The sequence below is a fragment of the Sapajus apella genome, unplaced genomic scaffold, assembly GCF_009761245.1.
Source record: "Sapajus apella isolate SASKATOON/1434 unplaced genomic scaffold, GSC_monkey_1.0 scaffold41, whole genome shotgun sequence".
NCBI classification, from domain to species: Eukaryota; Metazoa; Chordata; class Mammalia; order Primates; family Cebidae; genus Sapajus; species Sapajus apella.
The window spans coordinates 2,044,112-2,068,447 of NW_022436981.1; the positions used below are offsets into that span (position 1 = coordinate 2,044,112).

Here is a 24,336-nt window from a genome sequence, read left to right on the forward strand (position 1 = left end):
CGCAGCCCCGTCCTCAGGGAGCCCCAGTCTGAGGGGAGACGCAGCCCGGTGCACAAGAAGCCCCAGTCTGAGAGAGACACAGCCTCATCCTCAGGAAGACCCAGTCTTAGGGAGACACAGTCCCGTCGTCAAGGAGCCCCAGTCTGAGGAGAGACACAGACCTGTCCCGGTATGTCCTGGTATGCCCCAGTCTGACGGAGACGCAGCCCCGTCCTCAGGGAGGCCGTCTTAGGGAAGACTCAACTCATTCACAGGGAGCCCCAGTCTGAAGGAACGGTCATGCCCCTTGTCCTCTGTTTAATTTCCTGTGTGGCCCTGGGGGTTTTATCAATATCTCAGCGCCTCAGTTTTCTTGTCTGTGTAATGGCGACACTGCTACACACCTCAAAGTTGTTTGTGCGTGCCAGTCAGATTACAAAACCCAAGAAAAATATAGCTATTCTTTTTCATTTGGGGTTTTCTTGTGGAAGAAATCATCGCATTTAGTCTCTTTGGAGAAGCCATTTGCAGTGGGATCTTGTGCACCTCCCATTCCCATCCCAAAGACTAAAGTCTTGATGGTCTGGTTGTCTTGACACCCCTGGGCTTCCCAGGCAGCCCAAGGCTGGACGTTTATAGTCAACAAATATCATGGAAAGTCAGCCATACAAGAGACCCCAAGCCTGAGGACATTAGTGCAGCAGGGGTCAAGGCAAGCCCTGCAGTCACCCACCCTAGGCCAGTTCACTCCAGAGCTACGGTGACAGAGGGAGGAAGGTCCCTCTCACTGGCTACCTGCCCCCGCCACTTATCTGTCTACCTGGGGGACCCTTGACAGCTTCAGAGGCTGGCTTCAGGGGACCTGGGGGCATACCCACTCAAACCTGCAACTGTGAATGAGGATGGGAGGCTGCCAAGAGGTGTATGTGTGGGAATGTGTCTCCAGCCCAGTCACAACTGAAGAATGGAATTCCCTCCCACATGCACTGAACCATGATACCACGTACGGCTGTCGCAGGGGCCAAGCCTTTCTATGGACCTAGAGGGTCCAGGCTCTAGCTATAAATGTCCCCAGAAAACAGTCTGGTTGTTCACTTCTTGGGTACTTTGTAAAATTTGCTTTTTATTGAGATGTCAGATTTGTGCATCAAATTGTACAAATCATAAGGGTGCAACTTGGTGAATTTTATGTAATGCCCATACAACCACCACCAGGTGCAAGCACATAATATTTTCAGTGCCCTGAGAGCCTCCCTCTAACCCCTGCTATTCTGACTTCTATCCCCATAGATCTGCTTTGCCTGTTCTTGAACGTCATATAAATGGAATCATAGCGTATGTACTCTTTTGTGCCTGCTTTGTGCTGTGCCGCATTATATCTGTGAGGTTCATCCATGGTGCTCAAGTAACACTATGTCTTCCTTTTGTACTGCTGAGTAGTATTCCATTAAGTAGATAGGCCTCAATTTGTTTCCCTACTCTGGGACATTTAGGTGGTTTACAGTTTTTCATTAATATGATGAAAGCAGCCACAGCATTCCTGTATGTTTTCTGGTGTTCCTAAACATGGCAACCCAAATCCTGAGAGCAGATTTTGTGGGCAACACATGGTTAAGAACTCCAGGAAAGAGGAATTAAAAACGACTGAGCTCCTGCTCTGGGCCACGGGTTTTTGTGGATCCACTGGACCAACCACAAAGGAAGGAAGACAGAAAGAGCAGCTCCCAAGGGGAACTCCGCCGTATCACTGAGCCTGGAGCCAGCTGAGTGTGTGTGTGTGTGTGTGTGTGTGTGTGTGTGTGTGTGTGTGATTGGATTTGTTGCCTGGGGCTGCCACAACACATAACCACAGACTTGGTGACTCAGTGGTTTAAAACGACGGAAATGTATTCTGTCTCAGTGAAGGATGCGAAAACTCTGAACTCAAGGTGTTGACAGAGTCTTTCTTCCGGAGGCTCTGATAGAGATTGTTCCATGCCTCTCTCCTTGTTTCTGGTGGCTGCCAGCACCTTGGTATTACTCGGCTTGTAGCTGCACCACTCCAATCTCTGACTCCATCCTCACATGACCTTCTCTGTGTCTCCATGTCTCTGTTTCCAAATCTTTTTCTCCTTATAAGGACACCAGTCATTGGATTTAGGGCCCAGTCTAATCCAGTGCAATCTCATCTTAATTTGATGACATTACAAATACCTTATTTCCATCTAAGGTCACATCCCCAGGTACTGGGGGTTAGGAGTGCATAAGTGTGTGTGTATTCATGTGTATAAGTGTGAGGTGCAGTGTGTTATGTGCATGTGCTTGTGAGAACATGTCTGCGATGGTGCTTCTGGGTGTGCTTATGTGACTGTAGACATGTGTATATGAGTACATGTGTGTGTACGTGCTTCTATTTCTATGACTTGGAGACCCTGCTGGATGAGCTGGGAGCTGAGAACGGCGGCAAGGCAGGATGGTGGCAGCGGGTTGAAGAGGTGCTTGGGGCCAGCCAGGTGAGCAGGCAGGCCTTGCCTCATGAATCTGCAAGAGTAGCTGGTGGATACAGACTCTGAGAAACAAGGACAAATATGCTTTTTGAGCTAGGGTACAGGCTGGCAGGCCCAGGCAGTAGCTCCTGACAGCAGTGCCTGTTCCCAGGAATATTCCTAGAAGCCCCTCCACCCAAGCTCCTGACCCTTGCATCCCATTTTCCTGGACAGAGAGGCACTGCCTGACTCCTCCATTCCCAGGGATAAAAGTCAGCATTCAGTTACCTATTGTGCCAGCCAGGTAGTAGCATCTGTAGTCCTAGCTACTTCGGAGGCTAAGGCAAGAGGATCACTTGGGCCCAGGAGGTCAAGGCTGCAGTGAGCCATGATTGCACCACTGCACTCCAGCTGTGGTGACAAAGTGAGACCATGTCTCCAGAAATAAATTAATTAATTAAAATAAAATAAACTTCACAACCAAGTTTAAATGGGCAAGTTCTCATTTGCCCATTTTACAGATGCAGTCACTGAGGCCTCAAGGAGTTAAGTGATCTACCTAAGATTACACCCCTTTGTTTACATGTGCTGAAAATTTTCAATTCTCTCTGGAAATCCATATCCTTCGCCCCCACCCCATACTCAAACCACAGCTGCTCCCACGGAGGCCCACCTGTGCACCCCACACACACCCTTAAGTGCAGTCTTCCTCCCATCCTTCCCCAGGAAGATTCCCTGGTCTGTGGGTAGCGAGTGTTGTGGGTGGTCTCTCCTCCCCTCCCATGCTTCTGGATTCCTCGGTGGGGTCCTGGTTTTGTTTTTGGTGTGCCAGCAAGCTCACTGCCTTTTTGAGTACTGTATGTCAGTGGGTTTGCACGCACACACCTGGAGGAGGGGTGTCTGGGCATGAGGGGTGTCTGGGCAAGTGGGCTTACTTGCCAACCAGGGGCACATGTGGGTACAGTGCAGGGGAACATACATTGCACAGGTTGTATCTGTGTGTGTGCCTAGGCACAGGCGAATGAAGGGCCTGCCCGCTGCAAGTTTGGGGGTCTGTAGAATGACTCCCCATTTCTCTCCCCTTCCCAAATAACTGCCAGCGTCTTCAGTTCAGACTCCTGGCCTCCAGGTAAGGGCCTGGTGCAAACCGCCTCTGACTGGGGACAGAGACACCTGAGTCTCAAGCCCTGCCCAGGCTGCTAGTGCCCTTGAGCAGGCATCACCCCACCCAGGCAGTGGGAGTGTCCTCATTCAATGGGATAGGGTGACATGGTGGAGGAGGTCTGAAGGGGGGAGAAGGCAGCACGGCTTTCTGCTCCCTAGATGGGAGGCTCATTACCCTAGCACTCAGTAGGTTGTAGGGAAGGAGCCAGGACTTGGCACTGACTACAAAGGGTAAGGGGCACCCCCCAGCACTCCCGCCGTGCCAGGCCAGGGGAGGGACCATGACGTTCAGTGGCCTCATGCAGCTGAGAGGAAGTAGCTAATTGCCAACCTGATGACTGGCGGCTGAGGAGTGGGGTGATGATGCCACTGGCAGAAGCAGGCGCCCTGGCCCAAGGAGGAGGCCCTTCAGCAACGGAGTGGGCCTGCATTCTGCTGAGGGTGAGACTGAGGTGGCTGCAAAGAAGGGGGCAGGGGTTTGTTGAGGCTATGACCGTGGGAAAAAACTTCTCCAGAGCTTCGCTCAGTTTCAAGGGGAAAGAGTTCAGAGGCCTTGAGGGGATGAAGGGATTTGGGAAGGTGCTTCAGGGGGATGGGGTGGGGGGAAAGAGGTTCCTATTGTTGCTCCCCTTCTGCATATGCTCCCCCCACCTTCCTGACTCTCCCCTCCCCCACCTTAGCCCCCTCTTTGGCCACTGTGGCCAAAGTTGTTGAGGAAGGAGGGAGCAGATGGAGGATTCTTTTCACCAGAAGACCCCCAGGCACAAGCAGCCCACCTTGCTGATGGTCAGAGCATCCAGAAGAAGTGGTGAGACTTCAGCTGTCCTCAAAAGCAGGAAGAGAGTATTTCTGGCAGAAAGAACAGCTCAAGCAAAGGCTAGACAATGGGGTCTGGTGAGGCTGATGGAGATCTGGGGCTTAGCTTCAACACTTAGGAGGTGGGCAGGATGTTCTGCACCAAGGGTCACACTGTCCTTTCCTGGAAGAAACAGTGGGTACCAGCACTCAGAGCTTCTCTTACATGCTGGCCACTGCCTCCAGCCGGGGCAGACCTGGCCCTCAACTGCCTGAGCAAGGGCCATGACCAGGTCAGGAGCCTCACAGGATGGGGACCCCACCTCCAATATTCCCAAGTGCATTAACCCCAGAGGACTGAAGCCCTGAGTCTCAAGAAACAAGTCCCATCCATCTGCAGGTCAGTCCGCTGGGCCCCTAGCACCCCCTATGGGCAGGAAGCAACACTAATGGAGGAGGAGCCTCCAGCAGCCTGGGGTGGTTGGGGGTGTGGGAGTGTGGGGTGAGGGAGGAGACACAGGCTTGCCTTCTAGGAAGCAGACAGGCCAAGTCTCAGGAAACCCCAATGTCACAGGTCACAGACACTGACCTTGAAGTGTTACTCTCCTTGGTGAAATTTAGCCCCTGTCCTCAGGAAGCTCCCAGTCTGATGGGGGACACATACAGTGCTCTCAGAGCTCCCTTCTTTAGGGTGAAACTCAGCATCTGGCTTCAGGAAACTCCCAGTGTGAGACACGACATCTGCCCCTAGGGATCTCTAGGGGGAGACCCACTGGGTTTTCGGGAACCACCAATCTGTTTCCAGACATGGATTAGACAAGTCAGTGCCTCTAGGGCTGCCAGGAAAAAAATACAGGATATCCAATTAAATTGAATATTACATAAACAACGAATAATATTTTAGCATAAGTCTGTCTCATGCAATATTTGGGACAGACTTATACTATTTGCCAAATCTGGTAACCCTAGGTGCCTCCAGTTTGAGGGAGGAGAGACGATACCCCCTCCACCCCAGACATGGGAAAGCAGGTAACACCTCCGCGTGCTCGGGAGGGCAGGGGTGGGGCAGGAGGAGAGTCCTGGGGCTCCGGCTCGCGGCAGTTTAAAATTCCTTCCAAGCCAGAGCCCTAATCCCTCGGTGCACAATGGCCGCCTTCTCCCCCGCCGACCGCGCCCACGCCCTCCCCCGCGGGGCCGTGGCAGTGCCACCAAGGGCCTCTTTAAGCCCCTTTGAAGGCGCGGAGCCCCGCGCCGCGGGAGGCCCCGCCGCTATGCCAGCTATGCCAACTATGTCCCCGCCGCCGCCGCTCCCCCATTAATGCTGGCTAATCTGGCTAATAAATAAACTCCGCTCCCCGCCCCCCGCAGAATCGATGTCAGGGCTCGGCTAGAGCAAGCGGCCCCACTCCACCCCACTCCCTCGAGATGTGGCTGACGTTTTGTCCGACGGCTGCCCTAGGTCTGCAGCCGTCTCTGATTCTTCGTGGCACGTGGGATCTGGGAGGTCTCTGCCTGTCCACTGCGTTTGCCTCCCTCTTTTCCAGTCCACCTGCGCACCAGGGGCACGACACGTGGCTGGGTGCAGACGCCGGGCTGGAGTCGCGGAGGCCGCGCGGAACCACTGAGCGCGCGGCGGCGGCGGGAGGAGACGCAGGTCACGCCCCCTTCCCGCCCCCTTCCCGCCGCCGACAGGGCGCGCGCGCCGAGGAGCCCGGGACAGGTGACTCCTAGGGGACGGCGTCTGCGCCTTCCCCGGCGGGAGTCCCTTCTTCGCGGCCTCTGCCGCCCCCTGCGTCCCCTCCTGGGCTTCCGAGAGTCTGACTCAGCCGAGCCGGCATCGCTTCGCCTCCTACCACACACCCCGAGCGCGAGGAGAAATGACAGGATGGCAGGGGCACGGCTAATGCGCTCTAATTACCCACCGCCGCTGTCATCCGCGGCGCTCCGCGGCGCTGGGCCAACGCGCCGTAATTAGGCCGCCCCTCCCTGGTCCTGGAACCCGCCCTTCGCCACCCCCCCCACCCACCTCGCGGCCCCCAGGACCACTGGCTGCAGCCCTCCGGGACTGCCCGTCAGTCCCGGGAGAGCTACGAGGCCTTACTGGGGGACTGAACTTGGGGAGACCGAAGCCGGCTCCTCCACTCCCCTAAACTTGCAGCCCACTATGGTCTCCGCTGGAAGAGACGGGGAGAGTGGGGAGGGGCCAGAGACCTATTTCGTTGACAGAAACATTGACTTCTATTGGAAAATTAGCCTTCAGTGGGAGAAGTGGCAAAGGCACGCTGGGCATCAGTACCCCCACTTGGCACTTAAGGCACGGAGAATGGAAGGGAAGTCCGTCCAACCAGAACTTGTTGGTTGGACAACAAGTTCAACCAACTTGAACTTAAACAACCAACTTAAACAAGTGGGTTTAACACTTGTTTAACAGTAGCCTTATGAGCAGCACAATGGGCTCCCTCCCCTGACAGGGAAATTACCTTCCTGCCAAGAAAGGTGACATCCCCACCACAGACAGGGAACCCCCGCCCACTGGCTAACTGTGGCTTGCTGGTCATAGGGGAGCTGGTGAGGAGTGGGGTGGCTCTGGCCTCAGGTACGGTGAGAGAGGCCCTGAAGATAGAAGCCAGGCCTGTAGGCCAGAATTAAAGGGGCAGCGTGGCCATCAGCTCCTTCACCAAAACCAGGCCCAGAGCTCTCCTCTATCAGGAATTCTTTCCTGGGGTCCAGGAGGTTGCAAACTCATGGCCCTAGGCCACGTTTCATCTCCAGTGAGGTTTTGTTTGGCTTGCAATGAGTACCTGGGTTTTAGACTGAATGTGAGAGCCTGCAGACAATGTGAGTTCTCCAACTGCCCTCCCAGTGAAGCTGGACCTCTGATTTAGATCAGCCCACTGGGCCCGTGCCTTCACCCTTTTCCTCAGGGCCAGGACCTCAGTCCCCATGATTGCTGCCCCTTTGTGGTCTGCACGTTTCTTGGTAAGCATACCCAGTCAAGTGTCTCTGGGAGCCCACTCTTTGTCATCGTCAGGTTCCCCACATGCAGTAGCCATGGTGGCTGCACATGCTCTCGGTTACCCCTCCACACTACCTTTGGTCATTTTGAGTTTCAGTCCGACCTGGGTGGACTGTATTTTCTCCAGCAGAGATGGTAGCTATTTTTCTGACATGAGACTAGAGCATGCTTGAGAAGAGGAAATTGGATCTCTCCCTCCAGACTGGGATTTCACTAAGGGCTGAGGAAGGGGGGAATATGGGAGGATTATTCTCCATCACAGGGAGCGTTCTGAGGTCTGGGCTGTGTCTCTGATTCAGACTGATGGTTCCCTGAGGACGGGACAGTGTCTCCCCTCAGACTGGGGCTCCCTCTCCCCTCAGACTGGGACTCCCTGAGGACAGGCTGTCTCCCCCCCTTCAGACTGGGACCTCCCCCAAAGGACAGGGACAGTGTCTCCCCGAGAATAGGCTCTTTGTGTCTTCTGGATCAGACTGAGATCTTCATGAGGACAGGGCTGTGTCTCCCCCTCAATCTGGAGCTCTCTGAAGGCAATGGCCTCTCCCCTCAAATGGGCCGTTTGCACCCCACCCCACCCCCCAGCTCCCCATGGCGCCCAGGCATTCCTCCCAGGACACCATTTGTCACGCTTTGATGAATGAACCCTACTAAGAATAACTCAGTCCTTGTAGGCACTAAAGGACAGGGGGAGGGAGAGGGAGGAGGCTGGTGATTGTGGGGGTGCTGGGGGAGGAGGAACACACTCCATTTATTCAGTAGCATTTCCTGGATGCCCAGCTGGGTACTGGGGGAGACACAGTGAGTGCCACGGAGCCCCCTACTGTGCCATTTCTGCCACTGACAGCCAGGGGTGTCCCCTGAGACAGAAAGTTCAGGCCCCTGCTTCACAGCCTTCCCACCCCAGCAATCATTACCTCAGGGCCAGCCAGCCCCCTCCATGCCAATCATGAGCTCTCTCTGCTCCTCCCATCAGTGGAGGGGAGACTTTGAAATCAGGTGCTTGGGGTGGGGAAGCTGCTCCCAGTGGGGGTGTGAGGAACCCAGAGGATGAATCCCTGTCCCCCCACCACCTACTCTCTTCTTCCTTACCCTGCCCCTTTCTACTCCAAAACCTCAAGCCTCTAGTTCATATTCAAGTGACCTTTCCAATGCAACTGTTCTCAGGGGGCCCCTTGGGAACTGTGAGGCTGTGACCTTAACCCACTTCTTTGGATGGTGCCTTCCTGGCACTCCACCCCCACCTGCCACCTCCTGAGAGGAACATTTCGGCCTGTCTTGGCAAAAACATCAGTCTATGATCCAGGCAGCCTGGTACAATACCAGCTCTGCTACTGACACCACTGTGACCTTGAGAAACCATTTACAACCTATGGGCCTCAGTTTCTCCATAAGTAAAATGACTTTTGTTTAGGTTTCCTGATTTTCAAATCTTTTTTTTAAAACAATGAATGAATCCTCTTGTTTGAATTGTAACTCACGTGGCACCTCTGTTCTCTGTGGTGGCATAGGAAGAAGTTGGGGGTTCTATGGTCAAAATAGAGGTGGGCTTCATGCCCCAGCGGTTAGTCCATGACACACAAATGCACACATACATGTGCATACAGATCAGTTCCCAGGCACTGTGGAGCCCACCTGACAAATGTCTGAACTCTGAAATCCTTTCCCACTCAAACATTCTGGGACCCTGACAGGACTGGAAGCTCTAGAACCAGGAGTACTGTTAGCTCTGAGGATGAGGCCATGACTTTGGACCCTGGTGCCTAGGGCTGGGGCTTGAGCCAGCAGGGGTCCTTTCCACACTGGGTCCAAAGTCACAGCCTGGGCAAAGCCTCACTGCCTTCTGCCCTCCCCACCCATCCAAGCCTGAGGTCAGATGGGCTTGTCTGATAGGCTGAGCCCTCTTAGGGGGGTGGCAGGGGCCAAGTAGAGACAAGAGTGTCCTTCCTCAGTGGGAAAGGAAGCAGCAGGCTGGGTGGGAGGCTCTGGGAGCTTTTCTCTGGAATCCCTCTCACATGCATCGGAGGAGGGTCAGACCGGTAGGGTGGGAGGGCCAGCAGGGCCCTGCAGTGGCTGAGGGCTGGGGGCTGATCCCAGGAAGCCCAAGGGGGGAAGCATAGGGAGGGGAGACTCAGGGAGCTACACCACTCCGTCTATAAGTGTGAGACTTTGATACCAACAGGGAATGCAGGTAGGACAGGGCCCACTTGACACTGGTGATGGGAAGGCAACAGTGAAGATAGGAGCAGGTACAGCCCAAGGAATAAAAAAGGCACCAATAAGAGGCAGGCCTGGGCCTGGGCTCCCAGGTTAGGGCAGCAGGGCAGAGCTCTTCAAGGGAGAAACCACAGATACATCCCAGCCCCTCCTTGATGTTGTGAGTCAGAGGTACAGTTCCAAATGCCCAGGGTCATCACAAAGGAGGTGCTCCCCCCTCCCCTGCATCTGCATGGCCCTGGAGAGGCCATTGCTCCTGGTTTCCCTCGGGGAATATGGCCAGAGAGCTGCTGTGAGAGTCTTCCCTAAGTCCCTACCTCACTGAGATGTACCATGAGGTAAGGGAAGAGATACTCACCAGCTTCTATCCCTACATCCAAACACACACACACACACACACACACACACACACACAGAGAGAGAGAGAGAGAGAGAGAGAGACAGAGAGAGAGAGGTAGCTGTCCCCAGGGAATGCCTAGACACTTCACTGTCTTGGCTCTGGAAACCTCTAGACGGCTGCCATGTTGCCAGGCACAGCTCTGGGAACTGAGGCTGCTGCAATGAAAATGTCAGCCAAGTTCTCTGCCTTCATGGTGCTCACATTCTAGGCAGGGAAAGACAGATGATCAACGAGTGAAAAAAATAATAAATCTCAGGTCACAATGCGGCAAGTATTTGAAGAGTGATTTTGCACCGGGGATGGGGGGCGGGCACTGTTATATCTAGGGTGGTCCAAAAATATCTCTGTGAGGTGGTAACATTTGAGTGGGAATCTGGAAAACAAGAAGCCAGTCGTACTTTGGGGACAAAAGGAGAATAAGAAGCCAGTCCTGCTTTGGGGTCAAAAGGACTCCAAAAATTTAGTTTTTTAAATGGAAAAGATATGTTTACCCATAAATATTAAAGGGAAGGAAAATGAAAACTGTGTTTCTGGAGCACCTATTATATGTCTAGCACTATGATGGAAAATTCACAGACATCATTTCCCATCACCCTCTTCAGAGCCCTGTGTGTCAAATAGTATTATTTTCATTTTACAGATATGAAATGAGAAATCCGTAGAGATTATTATTTCCTTCATTTAAAAAGATTTATTGAGTATTCGCCTCTGAAAATGCTATAATAAATCCCATAGGGACCCTGCCCTTCTAGGGCCTATAGCCTGTGAGACTGAGAAGGGTCAGGGAGGTTTTCCTGGAGGGGTCATTGTCTGGGCCTGAAAGGATGAGGAGGGGGTGACAGGTGGAGTGAGTTGGAGGGGCCAGAATTTGAGGTAGAAAGAGCAGCCTGTGCAAAGGCCTGGAGCCCGGAGCACGGTGTGCCCGGAACTTCGAGTCGTGCAGGATGGCCCAGCCTGGAGGGGGAGTGGGGCAAACTGGGGCTGGGGGGCTGGCTGGGCCTGGGCATGAGGGGCGGGGTAGGTCTGGATTTCCTTTATGGGAGACCATGCTATGAAAGGGTTATAACCAGAGAAATCGCAGGATCAGGTGTCTCTTTAAAAGGCTTCCTGTGGGGGCTGAGGTGAGGAGTGGGCTGGGAGCTGGGGGAGGGGGTGTGACTGGTGGGCAGAAGTACAGGACTGAGGAGGGGGTCCTGGCCAGGTGCCTGAGGAGGCTGGGGTGGTGAGTAGGACTCCATAGGCAGAACAGATGGGGCCACCTGGTGTGGTTGTTAGGCAAGGCAGGTGAGTGGGGCCCTAGGCAGAACTCTGATGACCTGGGTATTTCCAAGTGACAGGGTTACCAATGGCAAAAAGGTGGCTGCCAGCCAACAGCAAGGCCTATCAGACAATTCCTACAGGCTCACACACCGTACCGTTACACACAGGCATGTGCACACCACACAGACACACAAACACACATGCATCTGGCCCCACTTCCCCATCTGTATTGATAGTGGGCTGAGAAGGGGCATGGGAGCCAGGGCAGAGATCACAGAGCAACAGAATCTCACTTAGCTCAGGCCCACACCCTGTGTACCTCTTTCTGGAGCCCTGGGGTAGATGCCACTCCATAGCTCCCTTTCAGGGGCTTAGGTCCCTTAGTCCCCCAACTCCTCATATGCCCTGAGAACCTGCCTGTAGGTACCTAATCCAGGATAAGCAGACTGGTAAGTGCAACCCCAAGACCAAGGCAAGGCATCAGGTAGAGAATTAACAGGGAATGCATCCCTGAGCTTCACAGCCAGCATTAGAATCCAGACTTGGAACAGACCCTGCTGGGTGGAGGGAACAGTCCATACCAGAAAGATGAGCATTCACAGGGCCCCCTGAGAGGTGTGCCCCCTGGGCACCAAGCTGGCCAGTCCCTCCTGGAGCAGTGGGTCCAGACCTGAGGACCTCCTCAAGGGGACAGTGACAAAAAGGTGACCAGGTGGGGAGGAGTCCAGAAACCCCATTATATGAGGAAGTGCCACAGGGGTGTTTCACCCAAAAGAAAGCCCTTTCTGTGGATGGTACCCCACTTTTACATGCTCTACCTGATGCCTTGCCTTGGTCTTGGGGTTGCCCTTGCCAGAGACAATTTTGCAGTTACCTGTTTGGTTGGTCTGTAGTACCTCCCTAACTAGGCTGTAAACTTCATGGGGTCGGGACTGTACATGCTTTTTTACCATTGTTTTCCTGGTGCCTGACACATACTGGAAGCTCAATAATTGTCTACAGATGGAAAGAAGAAGAAAGGAGGGAAGGAAGAAAAAAAGAAGGAAGGAGGGAAGAAGGGAGGGAAGGAAGGAAGGAGGGAGGGGAGGAGGGAAGGAAGGAAGTTGGGGAGAGGGAAGGCAGGCAGGAAGGAAGAGAGTTGAGCATGCCTTGAACGCTCTGAAGGCTGTCATGTAAAGGAGGGTTAAACTGATTCTCCAGGGGCAGAAGAAATGCCAGCAGAAGGTGAACTTAGGGAGTCAGTTTTGAAATCATCAACAGTAAGAAGTCTTAAAAGTCAGATGGTCACAATGTCGATTAGATGGTTCCAGAAGACTATGAGCTTCCCAGAAATGAGTTTAATCAGAAGCCAAAGTAGCGCTTTGCAGAGGTGCTATTGCTTCAATAAAGAAACCAATGAATGAAGAGTGAATGAATGAATTAATGCAAATTGACTAGTGACTACTACAAAGGATTTCACATGCTGGACAGAAGACTGGAGACCTCTGACGTTTGTCTCAGAAGAGAGTCTGTGAGACTGGCACTAGGCCAGACCCCAGGTAGGCAATGAGCCACGGGCCCTGTCCTCAAAGAGCTCAGTGAGAGATGCACGCAGCACATGCACATAGGCAGGAAAGCACCCTTTGAATATCTCCAGCAACCCCAGACCCGTCATGCTGGAAACATTCGTAGCGGGGCAAGGCGAGATGTCTTGAAAGAAGCTGAGTCCTGATTTCCTTCCCCATACCTTCCCAGCTTTCCCAAGGAGGTCACTTTCTAGAACCCCCTTTGGGCCACTTTCTCAGGGGTGACCCATGGGCATTTGTCTGTCCTGAGGTAGTTGCCAGTCTGGCAGCCTCCTCCTCAGGATTAGGGGTGGGGTTGGCACCTGGCCATCCTGCAGAAGCCTGGGGTAGGTGCCTCAACAGCCCCAGCTCTGGGATGTGTGCAGGTGCCCTGGTTCCAAGCACCCACTGGCAGGTTCGGAAGCCTGAGACATATGGCCAGGCCCTGACCCCTCACCTGCAAACTTTCTGAGAGCAGAGATCGTGTCTTACCTGTCTTGGTCTCTCACTGCTGGCATAGCATGGGTACTCCATGTATGTGAGGTGAGTGGCAGAGTGCCAGGGCTGGCAGAGCTGCCATAAAAAGGGATGTTGTGCTCAGGGAGATGGAGATGGAGTGCCTTCCTAGTAGGGTGCAGTAGCACTAGACAGGGACTAGGAAGAGCATGCAAGTCCCCTGGGCCCCCTGAGCCCGGCACTGGGTCAGACTTGTCTTCTGTCCATGTTCAGGGTCTGCCCTGTCTCCAACAGCCCCACTGTGGCTGGTGACCTGTCAGTGACTCACAGCTGTCTGTGGGCACAGAGTGGAGAAAGTGGCCTCCAGCTGAGCTCATGCACTCGCAATTAGCCCTCTACACCTCCTCACCACGGAGAGCCTCCCAGCTTCCACGCACGCACGTCCCAGGCTGCCCTTTCCCAACCACAGCATGGCTCTTGTGCTTATTTTAGTCTGATGAAGCCTCTTGAAATGTCAGAGCTGCAACCAACCGTGCTAAGGATCATCCAGTTCAACCCTTTCATTCAACCAGGGAGAAAATGGGAATTCAGAGAGGGAGTAAGAGATGTGCTTCAGGTCACACAGCTATTTGGTGGTGCAGCCAGAAATGGACTGCGGGCTTTGGGAGCCCAGATCCAGCTATCCTTAACTCCAGGGGGAAATGTGCTTCAGGAAATCCCTCATCAGACTTCTGGAGCCACTGCAGCCAGCACACATGTGTTTGAATCCTTCTTGGCCATTTGTCAGCTGTGAGACTGTAGGCAAGTTACTCAGCATCTCCAGCCTTCTGTCTCTCCACCTGTGAAATGAGACTAACAGTGGCATGTCCCTGACAGGTTGATGTGAGGAATGAATGAGGTCAAATATCTAAACTGCTAAAAACATTGCCAAGCACATAGTGCACACTCAAAACATATTAGCTGACATTCTTGGGTGCTTGGTGTAATCACCAAGACTTGGTCCCTGGTGTGGAAAGTTTAAAAATTCAGTTTTATGTGTTTGCCCATGGGTGAGCAGATTTTGGGAGACCAGCCATATAACCAGACTTCTGGAAAACTGATGTGGTGCTACTGTGGAGAGACGTGTTGCTGTCAAAAGGATCCACAGTAGGCACAGAAACTGCCTTCCACTTTGGCAGTCACCCTCTGAGACCCACAGATTGCAGACATCAAGGCAAAGGCAGTTGGAGGGTCTCAGGGCTACTCAAGCTGGGTGAACCTGAAAAGGTACCCTTCTGAACTCAAGAACTGGACCTCTGTTTGTTAATCTGCAAAACAGGGAAAATCATAGCCTCTGGTTTACTGAGTGGTTGCAGGGATTAGATCAGGTGGGGCAGTACCTGAAATAATCCCCTTTCTCTATCACGACCCCATCATCTGCTTGAGGCCAGTTGTCTCGATTCAGAGCTGCCTCCCTGAGCCCAGTTAGATAAACACTGACAAATTCTTCCCCTTCCAAGTTCCTCTTTTCCCAGTCATCAAATCTCTGACATCTCGTACCAGATGAATTATGGTCCCAAAAATGTACAAGATTGGGGTGTTCTCATTTCAACCCCAGAGATCCTTGTTGAATAGATGACTCAGCGAATCAAAAACTGTAACGATTCCCAGAACCTCCTGAAAATTCACCCTGAGCTCTTAACATTGGGCAACACTCTGGTTTCCCCCAGAGCCCCGCCACAAACCACCTCTGAGGAGAGGCGGCTCTGTAGTTGCCTCATCCCTTTTTGCTGCCTTCCATCACGCTCATTTACACGAGAACTTTCTCTGCCTCTACTTCTCCACCACCCAGTCTGGACAATCAAGTGTGTTTGCAGTCTCCCCAGCAGGAGGGCAACACAACTGTTCTGCTCCCTATAACCACTGATGTCATGCCTAGTGGTCAGTCTCGAGCCCTCTCCATCTGCCCAAGTCACAATTGTCCCCCTACCCACCCCACCCAACTTCCTATGATGGCCTGCGTAGGAACACTGACTCTTCTTGCTTGCTGTTCCAGCTCCACTAATAGCCCATGACCCCTGCCTAACCCCAGCCAGCCCCACCTATAGAGTCCTGCTATGGGTGAGCCATTCCTCTTCAGGAGGATCACCTACTCTCTGGATTCTGTTCTTCAGGACAGACTGGAGCTCCCCAAGAAGGCTGACAGGAAGGCCTGATAGGCTGGGTACAGTGGTTCACTCCTGTAATCCCAGAACTTTGGGAGGCCGAGGCAGGTTGGATCACCTGAGGTCAGAAGTTCAAGACCAGCCTGGCCAACATGGCAAAACCCCATCTCTACTAAAAAATAGAAAAATTAACCAGGCATAGTGGCGGGTGTCTGTAGTCCCAGCTACTCAGGTGGCTGAGGTAGGAGAATTGCTTGAACCCAGGAGGGTTGAAGTGAGCCAAGATCATACCACTGCACTCCAGCCTGGGCGACAGAGTGAGACTCCATTTCAAAAAAAAAAAAAAAAAGGCCTGAGTTGTTTAGGAGTTCATGCCCCTTTGAAGGCTGGGAATCTGAACACTAGTTCTACCCTCAGGAGCCAGGATATGGCCTGAGCATCATCTCCAGCTTGGTTCCAGCTTGGTTCCCACCATTGGCCCACTGTCCAGGCCTCTGCATGTTTCTGGGCCGCCAGTGGTCCCTATACACCAACCAGAGGATTCCAAGAGTATCTCACCTGGAAGATCCTAAGGAATCAGCCAGTCTAGTGGAGATGGTCCCTAGAGTGTTTGAAAATGTTTTGGAGTCTTTTTCATTATAATAGTGATTAGAGATGTTCTGGCATTGGGTGCCCCAGGCCAGGCATGCTAAATCCCACAATGGACAAGGCATTTTGCACAGTGAAGAATTGCACCCCTATTCTCCTTTGAGAAACACCAATTCTAGCCTAAAATATTTCTTGCACAGTTGTAGAAACTAAGAGCCAGGGAGGATAAAGGGCTGTCCCAAGGTTACCCGGCAAATTTGTTTTATAGGTATTCTAATAATGGGGACCCAAGAGTTCTGTTTCTTGGTGATTTCGATGGCATCTCGTCTCAAAATCCACTAGCAGTCATCAAGTTTGGGGCATGATGGGAGAGATGGAGACTAATGTGAGTCATTGGGAAGACTTCGTAGAGGTGTCACTTGAGCTAAGCTTTGAAGGATGACTTGTGGACCTGGTGACTCCCCAAAATGGGAGACGATACAACAGACACAATGGGCAATAGTGGGGAAAGTACTGGAGCCTGGGAGTGAAGATGGCTGAGAAATGAGCACATGCTTTGGAAAGGAGAGCAGTGGAAGACAGAGGACGAAAGAAAGGTGACCTGAGGCTAGATCATAGAGGACTTTGCATATCAAATTGAGTATTGGAGTTGGTTCCAGGACCCCTGCAGACACCAAAATCCCAGAATGCTAAAGTTTCTTATATATAATAAAGTAGTATTTGCATATAACCCATGCATATCTTCCTATATACTTTAAATCATCTCTAGATTACTTGTAAAAGCTAATACAATGTAAATGCCATATAAATAGTTATTATACTGTATTTTTATTTGTATTATTTTTATTTTCCATTTTTTATTGTTTTTTCCTCAAATATTTTTGATTTGCAGTTGGTTGAATCTACAGATATAAAACCCACAGATATAGGGGGCCAGCTGTATTTTGAGGCCAAGTTTTCAGGTGCATGCAAATGTAGAATCATTACATCTTCATAATGAATTGAACTTTATATCATTGTGAAATGTCTGTACACTTAGTAATGCTTTTTGCTTTAAAATCTATTTAGTCTGATTTTAACATCGCTTCACTAGCTTTTTGTTTTTGTTAGTGTTGCATGTTTTATCTTTACCTTTTATCTTTCTTTATCTCTATATTTCAAGTCCATCTATGTACAGGGTATAGCTGGATTTGGATTCTTCTCTCTCCCTCTTTTTTTCTTTCTTCAGTAAGACAGGGTCTCACTCTGTTGCCCAGGCTGAAATGCGGTGGTGTGATCACAGCTCACTACATGCTCACTGCTCACAACAGGCCTGCGTCACCATGCCCAGTTAAGTTTTGTATTTTTGGTAGAGATGGGGTTTCTCTGTGTTGCCTAGGCTGGTCTCTAGCTCCTGGGCTCAAGTGACCCTCTCACCTTGGCCTCCCAAAGTGCTGAGATTATAGGCATGAGCCACAGTGCCTGGCTGGATTTGGGTTCTTATCCAAAGTAAGTCTGAAAATCTTTGCCCTTTAATGGGGAAAAAAATAGTCATTTTACATATAATGAAATTACTGTTTATTTGGACTTAAACCCATGCTCCTTTTTCTCTCCTTTCTTTGCCTTACATTGGAATTATTTTATTTAATTATCCCCCTTTTAAAATGTAGAAGTTATTTACTCTTTCATAATTTTTAATAGCCACCCAAAGATTACAGCATGCCTTTTTAAGAAATTGTAATGTCAATCGATTCTTTTACTGTCCTCAAAATAAATGCAAGAAATGTAAAACCTTAACTCTTCCCAAATGTTATTATTATTAATTATTATTATATGGCATATATTTGCTATTTATCCACATGTATACCATTTTCATTGCTCTTTATTCTTTCTTCCATCTCTGTTCTTCCATTTAGGATTGTTTTCTTCTGTCTAAAAAAATGTCCTATTAATGCCTAATGCAGATCTGCTGGTAATTGTCAGTTTTATTTGTCTAAATATATATTTCTTTCCCATTCCTTCTTGAATACTTTTTCTGGGCATTAAATTATAGGCTGCCTATTTTCTTTTAGCCCTTGTAACATTTTTATTTATGATAAGAAATGTATGCAGTCATGTACCACAAAACAACATTACAGTCAATAACATACAACATATTTAACAGCAATCTCATCAAATTATAATGGAGCTGAAAGTTCCCATTGCTCAGTGACGTTGCAGCCGTCATATGTCATAGTGCAACACATTATTTATGTCTTTGTGGTGATGCTGGCATAAACAAACCTATGCTGCCAGTTACATACAAGTATAGCACATAAAATTATGTACAGTACATACTTGATAATGTTCATAAATGACTATGATACTGATTTATGTATTTACTATACTATACTTTTAATCATTAGAGTATTCTTCCTACTTACTGAAAAAACAAAATTAAGTGTAATACAGCTTCAGGCAGGTCCTTCAGAAGTATTCCAGAAGAAGGCATCGTTATCAGAAGAGATGACAGTTCCGTTGGCGTTATTAACCCTGGAGAACTTCCAGTGGGACAAGGTGTGGAGGTGGAAGACAGTGATATTAATGATCTTGACCCTGTGTAGGCCTAGGCTAATGTGTGTGTTGGTGTCTTCATTTGTAACAAAAAACTGTTAAAGTTTAAAAAAATTTTTCATGGAAAAAAAGTTACAGAATGAAAGTATTTTAAAAGAAAATATTTTTATACAGCTATACAATGTGTTTTTGTTTTCAGCTAAATATTATTACAAAAGAATCAAAACAGTTTAAATTAAATACCTTATGAAGTTAAAAAGTTACAGTAAATGAAGTTTGATTTATTACAGAAGAAAGAAAATTTTAAAAATAATTTTAGTGTAGCCCACATATACAGCAGTAGTATACAGTAATATCCTAGGCCTTCACATCTCCTCACATTCACCCACTGACTCACCCAGACCAACTTTTAGTTTTTTAAGCTTCATTCATGGTAAGTACCCTCTATAGGTGCACCATGTTTTATCTTTTATGTTGTATTTTTACTGTACCTTTTCTATGTTTAGATACGCAAATACTTACCAGTGTGTTATAACTGCCTGTAGTATTAGCACAGTAACATGATATAAAGGTTTGTAGCCTAGGACGACATAGCCCAGAATAGTAGGCAATACCACCTACATTTGTGTAAGTACGCTCTATGATGTTCACACAACGATGAAATTGCCTAATGATGCATTTCTTAGACACATGACTATATTTGGTCTTCATCCCAGTTTCCTCGCATACAGCTCCTAAAACCTTTAGAATCTCTTAAGTGAAAAGTATCTTTTGTAGCTAATGAGATGTCTGGTGACTGGGGGCTCCTGGATAGCCTCAGGATGGGGCTGGTTGCCAGGGGAACCAACCATGTGATTAGAGGGCTGTAACTTTCAGCCCCAGCCCACCCCCCAACCTCTGGAGAGGAGACAAAGGCTGAAGGTTGAGTTGATCACCAATGGTCAATGTTGTGATCAATCATGCCTACATAATAATCCTCCGTAAAAACCCAAAGGGACTGGATTCAGAGAGCCTCCAGATTGCTGAACACATGGCGGTTCCTAGAAGGTGGTGTTCCTGGAGGGAGAGGACATAGAAGTCTACACCCCTTCCCTCATACCTCACTTCATGTATCTCTTCCAACTGGCTGTTCATCTGTAGCTTTCAAAATACTCTTTGTGGTAAATTGGCAATAGTAAGTAAAGTGTTACCCTGAGTTCTGTGAGCCTCTCAGGCAATTTAATTGAACCCAAGGAGAGGGAAAACCCCCAGTTTCTAACCTGCTAGTTAGAAGTATATGTTATAATTTGGGACTTGTAATTACCATCTGAACTGGCAGGCAGTCTTGTGGGACTGTCCTTAGACCTGTGTGATCTACATTAACTTCAGTTAGTGTCAGTATTGACCCTCAATTGGCATCCACTAGAGAATTGGTTGTTGGTAGGGAGAAATCCCCATATATATGTCAGAAGTGTTCCATGTTGAGAAAAACACTTTCTTCTTTTCTGTCTCATACAGGACTCTAAAAAATTCCGTCATATTCTGGCTTCCATTGTTTCCATTAAGAAATTACCTGTGTGACTAATTGTTGCCACTTTGAAAGTAATCTGTTTTTTCGTCTGTTTCAAAGATCTTTTTAGCTGGGCCCAGTGGTTTATGCCTGTAATCCCAGCACATTGGAAGGCCAAGGCGGGTGGATCACTCGAGGTCAGGAGTTTGAGATCAGCCTGGCCAACATAATAAAATCCTGTCTCTACTGAAAATATAAAAATTAGCTGAGCGTGGTGATGTGTGCCTGTAATCCCAGCTACTTGGGAGGCTGAGGCAGGAGAATTGCTTGAGCCCATGAGGTGGAGGTTACAGTGAGCCAAGATTGTGCCACTGCACTCCAGTCTGGGTGACAGAGACTCTGTCTCAAAATAAACAAATAAATAAAAATTTTGTAAAATAAAGATCTCCTTATCTTTGATGATCAGGTTTTAGTTTTACTCTCATAGTAAACGTGTACTCTTCAGTTTTACTCTGATAGTAAAGCTGTATTCTTTAGTTTTACTCTGATATGCTTAGGTGTAGGTTCCTTTTTATTTATCCTGCTTTAGTTTCTTTGGTCTTAACTGAGTATATGGACTGATATCTTTCATCAGTTTTGGAAAGGTCTTAGCCATTATCCCTTCATATGTTGCTTTTGTCCTATTAAACATTCTAATTGCTTTATGACTTTTAGACTCTGTTCTATATTTTTCATTCTTTTACCTTTCCATGGTTCATTCTGGATATTTTTTCTTTCTTTCTTTCTTTCTTTCTTTTTTGAGATGGAGTCTCACTCTGTTGCCCAGGCTGGAGTACAATGGCACAATCTTGGCTCACTGCAACCTTGGCCTCCTGAGTTCAAGCAATTCTCCTGCCTTGGTCTCCCAAGTAGTTGAGACCACAGGCATGCACCACCACATCCGGCTAATTTTTGTATTTTTAGTAGGGACAGGGTTTCGCCATATTGGTCAGGCAGGTCTTGAACTCCTGACCTCAAGTGATTCACCCACCTTGATCTCCCAAAGTGCTGGGATTACAGGCAAGAGCTACCACGTCCTGCCTGGATATTTTTTCTAATCTAGTTTTTAATTCAGTAATTCTTTCTTCAGCTATGTCTCATATACTTTTAAACCTATCCAGTGAATCTTTAGTCCTGAGTATTATAATTTTCAGTTATAGAATTTTTATTTTTTAAAAAAAGCTTCAGTTCTCTGACAAAATTCTGAATCATGTCTAGTTCCATCATGTATTTTTAACTCCTTGAACATAAAAAGCATTTTTAAAAATTTTAAAATCTGCATCTGATAATTCCAACATCTAGACCCCCTGTTGTATATGCTTTTATGTTTGTTCATGTTGTCTGGTCTCATGTGTTTGGGTTTTGGTTTTGTTTGTTGTGTGTGTGTGTGTGTGTGTGTGTCTGTGTGTCTGTGTGTCTGTGTCTGTGTGTGCTTTGTTTTTTGTGAGTTGCTTTTGTTTTGTTTTTTTGTGTCCTGGACATTGTAAATACAAAGTTGTTTGTAGAAATTATCTGACACCAGGATGACATCTTCTTCCAGAGAGGATTTGCAAGAGCCTGAGGGTACTAGCAACATTGGATCACCTTAATCTAATTTCAGGAATTGAGATGAGTCAAAGCAGGGCTGCAGTCCCTGTAAGAACCTGTCTACTTCCAGTTCATCCTTAGTCCTCAGGCGCAGCCCTTTGGGGTCTCAACCCAAAGCAAAGAGGTTTACCAAATACTCTTCTTGGTAGGCCTTGTCTCATATCCCCAGGAGATCCTCAAAAGCTCTGATCAACCTTTCAACCTTTCAGTCACTCACTCCCTTCATTCCCAGAGGAAAAGCATTTAAAAGCCAAGCTCAGCCAGGTGCAGTGACTTAAGTCTACCAGCAATTTGGGAGACTGAGGCAGGAGGATCACTTGAGCCAGGTGTTCCAGACCAGCCTGGGCAATAGAACAAGACCCTATCTCTAAAAAAAAAAATTAATTAATTAATTAATTAATTAGCTGGGTGTCGTGGTGCACACCTGTGACCCCACCTACTCAAGAGGCTGAGGTAAAAGCATTGCTTGAGCCCAGGAGGTTAAGGCTGCAATGAGCTGTGATCATATCAGTGCACCCCAGCTTCAGCAACAGAGCAAGACCCTGTCTTAAAAAAAAAGAAGATGAAAAAAGCCAAACTCACCTCCCCAGTCTCAGTCCTCTCCATATCCTAGCTCAATAATTATCTACAATCTTGTTTGTCTTATTAGTGCTCAGATGCTTCAAACTGTCTGGTGGTGTGGTGGTAGTGATAGTTTTTTTAAAACTATACAAGCTCTTCTAGTTGCCCTCAGCAAGAAGGTTGATCACAATTACCCAGTCTGCTGTTACTAAAAGCAAGCGCAATGATGTGTAGGAAGTTTCTGAGACACAGCCATGTTAAAAAGATGTTTTGTTTTTTAAAGCTAACAGTTTACCCAACACAGATTAACACGTCAGGGATTGTCATAACAGCGTTTATTTTTCTGAGTTAAAAAAAGATTCGGGATTTATGATTTATTGGCTTTAATACCAAAGACGATGAATCAGGATAATAGACTTAATAAGAGCAAAGTTAGATGAACTGGTTTCAACGTTTTGCAAATAAAATTAGATTCTGTGTTCATTTTTAAGGAACCATGACCCAAGAGAACTGACGATGCTGGTGGGAGTTTCTAGGGAAGGGAGAGGAGCCAAGGGCTTGCTCTGGGGTGATGGGGAGGAGCAGGCATATCTCAGAAGAGCATGGTGAGTTCAGCACTGATGGCCTTCATCCAACATGCTGAAGAGTCCAGTGGGAGAGGCGTCAGGGGCCAGAGGCGGGGTTCTAGCTGGGTCAGCTAATGGACAACGATCCAGAGAAACTGACTTGAGAGCTGCTTGTGGCCAACTGGAATTGGAACAAGGGGAGCTAAACCACTCTGATGACTAGTGCACAGAGAAAAGAGGACGCCCTGAGAGCACCAACCTTCAGGGGCAGAGGGCTTGGTGGGAGGTCCCTGAGGGGAGCAGAAGGACTTCCAGATGATGGGAGCTTGAACTTGCTGAGAAGCCTAGCTGGCCCTAGAACCAATTTCCCCCAAGGAGTTGAGGCTTAGAGGAGGAGGCCTCTGCTGACTTGGTGACAGCAGTATCCATAGGCTGCTGAGAGGGGCTAGGAACAAGTGGGAGGTAGGAAATAGAGGCAGTGTGTGTAGTCTTCTTTTTTAGAACGTGTGGGGCTCTGAAGGAAGGAATTGAGGTGGTGATTCAGGGAAGAGCCAGTGGGAACAACTGGAGGAAGTTTGTGGGCAGAAAGGGAGGCTCTTGGGCAGACAGGGGGGCTAAAGAACCCCGGGAAATGAAAAAACTGAGGGAGTCAGTGCCCACCCTGGGGAGCAGTGTTCAGAGCCCTACACTCCCCCAGTAGCTCCTGTTAATCCCATTTTTCCAATGAGGAAAGTGAGACTAAGAGAGGCTGACTTGCCCAGGTGACTGCTAGAGAGAGACAGGGCTGGAATGGACACACAGCCTTGTCAAGTTACAAAGCCCATCTCTCAACCTCTGCCCCCTCTCCCCATGCTCATCATGGTTTCAGGGTTTTCTGTGACTGTGACCACCTCCATCACCACTACACTGCCACCGTCATCACGCCCACTGTGGCCTCCACCACTATGACCACCTCCGTCACTGTCCACCCCACCACAGTAATTACACTCATTACACTCACCAATACAAGATTTCCTGGGCAGGACACATGCAGTTTCTGTCTTTAGGGGTCTCCTATTCTGAGAACATGCAAACAACAAAACAAGCTAGCAGAGACAGTCAGCCAAAGCCTCTGCAGCATGCGGCTGGCTGGGGGCTGTGTCAGTCCAACATTCAGGCTGGAGCTTCCAGCTTCTTTCTGAGGAGGGGGCATGTCACAAAGTGGTTTTGCCATTTGTTTATCTTTTCTCATGGCAAACTCCACGGGCCTCCTCCATCACCCAACCTCACCCCACCCCAAATCCTCCATTCATTGTCTCTGAGCTTAGAAAATTAAAAAGACTTTTCCAAGGGAAAATCCTTAGGGAAGGGAGTGTGTGCAGAGGGATTAGGGGCTGGGCTGGAGCCCAGCCATTCTTGGTCCTCCTCCGAGACTCTTGGCTTCCTGCAGGGATGTGCTCCCCACTCACCAGGGCCCTCTTCCCTCCCCCAGCACCACCATACCCCTCCTTGGCACAATCAGGGATGGGAAGCCCAGGAGTACAGCCTGGCCCCACCA

General features: G+C 49.1%; 1 protein-coding gene and 1 long non-coding RNA gene across 2 annotated transcripts; one reads left to right on the forward strand and one right to left on the reverse strand.

Annotated features, from left to right (window-relative positions):
- Nucleotides 1-1,845: 1,845 nt before the first annotated feature.
- On the reverse strand, nucleotides 1,846-2,825 carry LOC116565749. The gene is made up of 2 exons (XR_004275574.1): nucleotides 2,733-2,825; nucleotides 1,846-2,090 (listed from the first exon to the last, which is right to left on the reverse strand). It is a non-coding gene; the product is annotated as an uncharacterized LOC116565749 (long non-coding RNA).
- Nucleotides 2,826-4,688: 1,863 nt separating this feature from the next.
- On the forward strand, nucleotides 4,689-6,791 carry LOC116565660 (uncharacterized protein C6orf223-like). The gene is made up of 4 exons (XM_032299372.1): nucleotides 4,689-4,696; nucleotides 4,781-4,803; nucleotides 5,373-5,432; nucleotides 5,948-6,791. Exons 1-4 carry the CDS (start codon nucleotides 4,689-4,691, stop codon nucleotides 6,376-6,378), a joined length of 522 nt encoding a protein of 173 aa, XP_032155263.1. The 3' UTR covers nucleotides 6,379-6,791.
- The last annotated feature ends 17,545 nt before the right edge of the window (nucleotides 6,792-24,336 follow it).

What these genes read in the sequence shown, in the direction of transcription:
- LOC116565660 (XM_032299372.1), top strand. An exon ending in CAAGTCCCATCCATCTGCAG is followed by an intron (nt 4,804 to 5,372) that starts GTCAGTCCGCTG and finishes TGGTAACCCTAG; the next exon opens with GTGCCTCCAGTTTGAGGGAG. An exon ending in CCCCAGACATGGGAAAGCAG is followed by an intron (nt 5,433 to 5,947) that starts GTAACACCTCCG and finishes CCTCTTTTCCAG; the next exon opens with TCCACCTGCGCACCAGGGGC.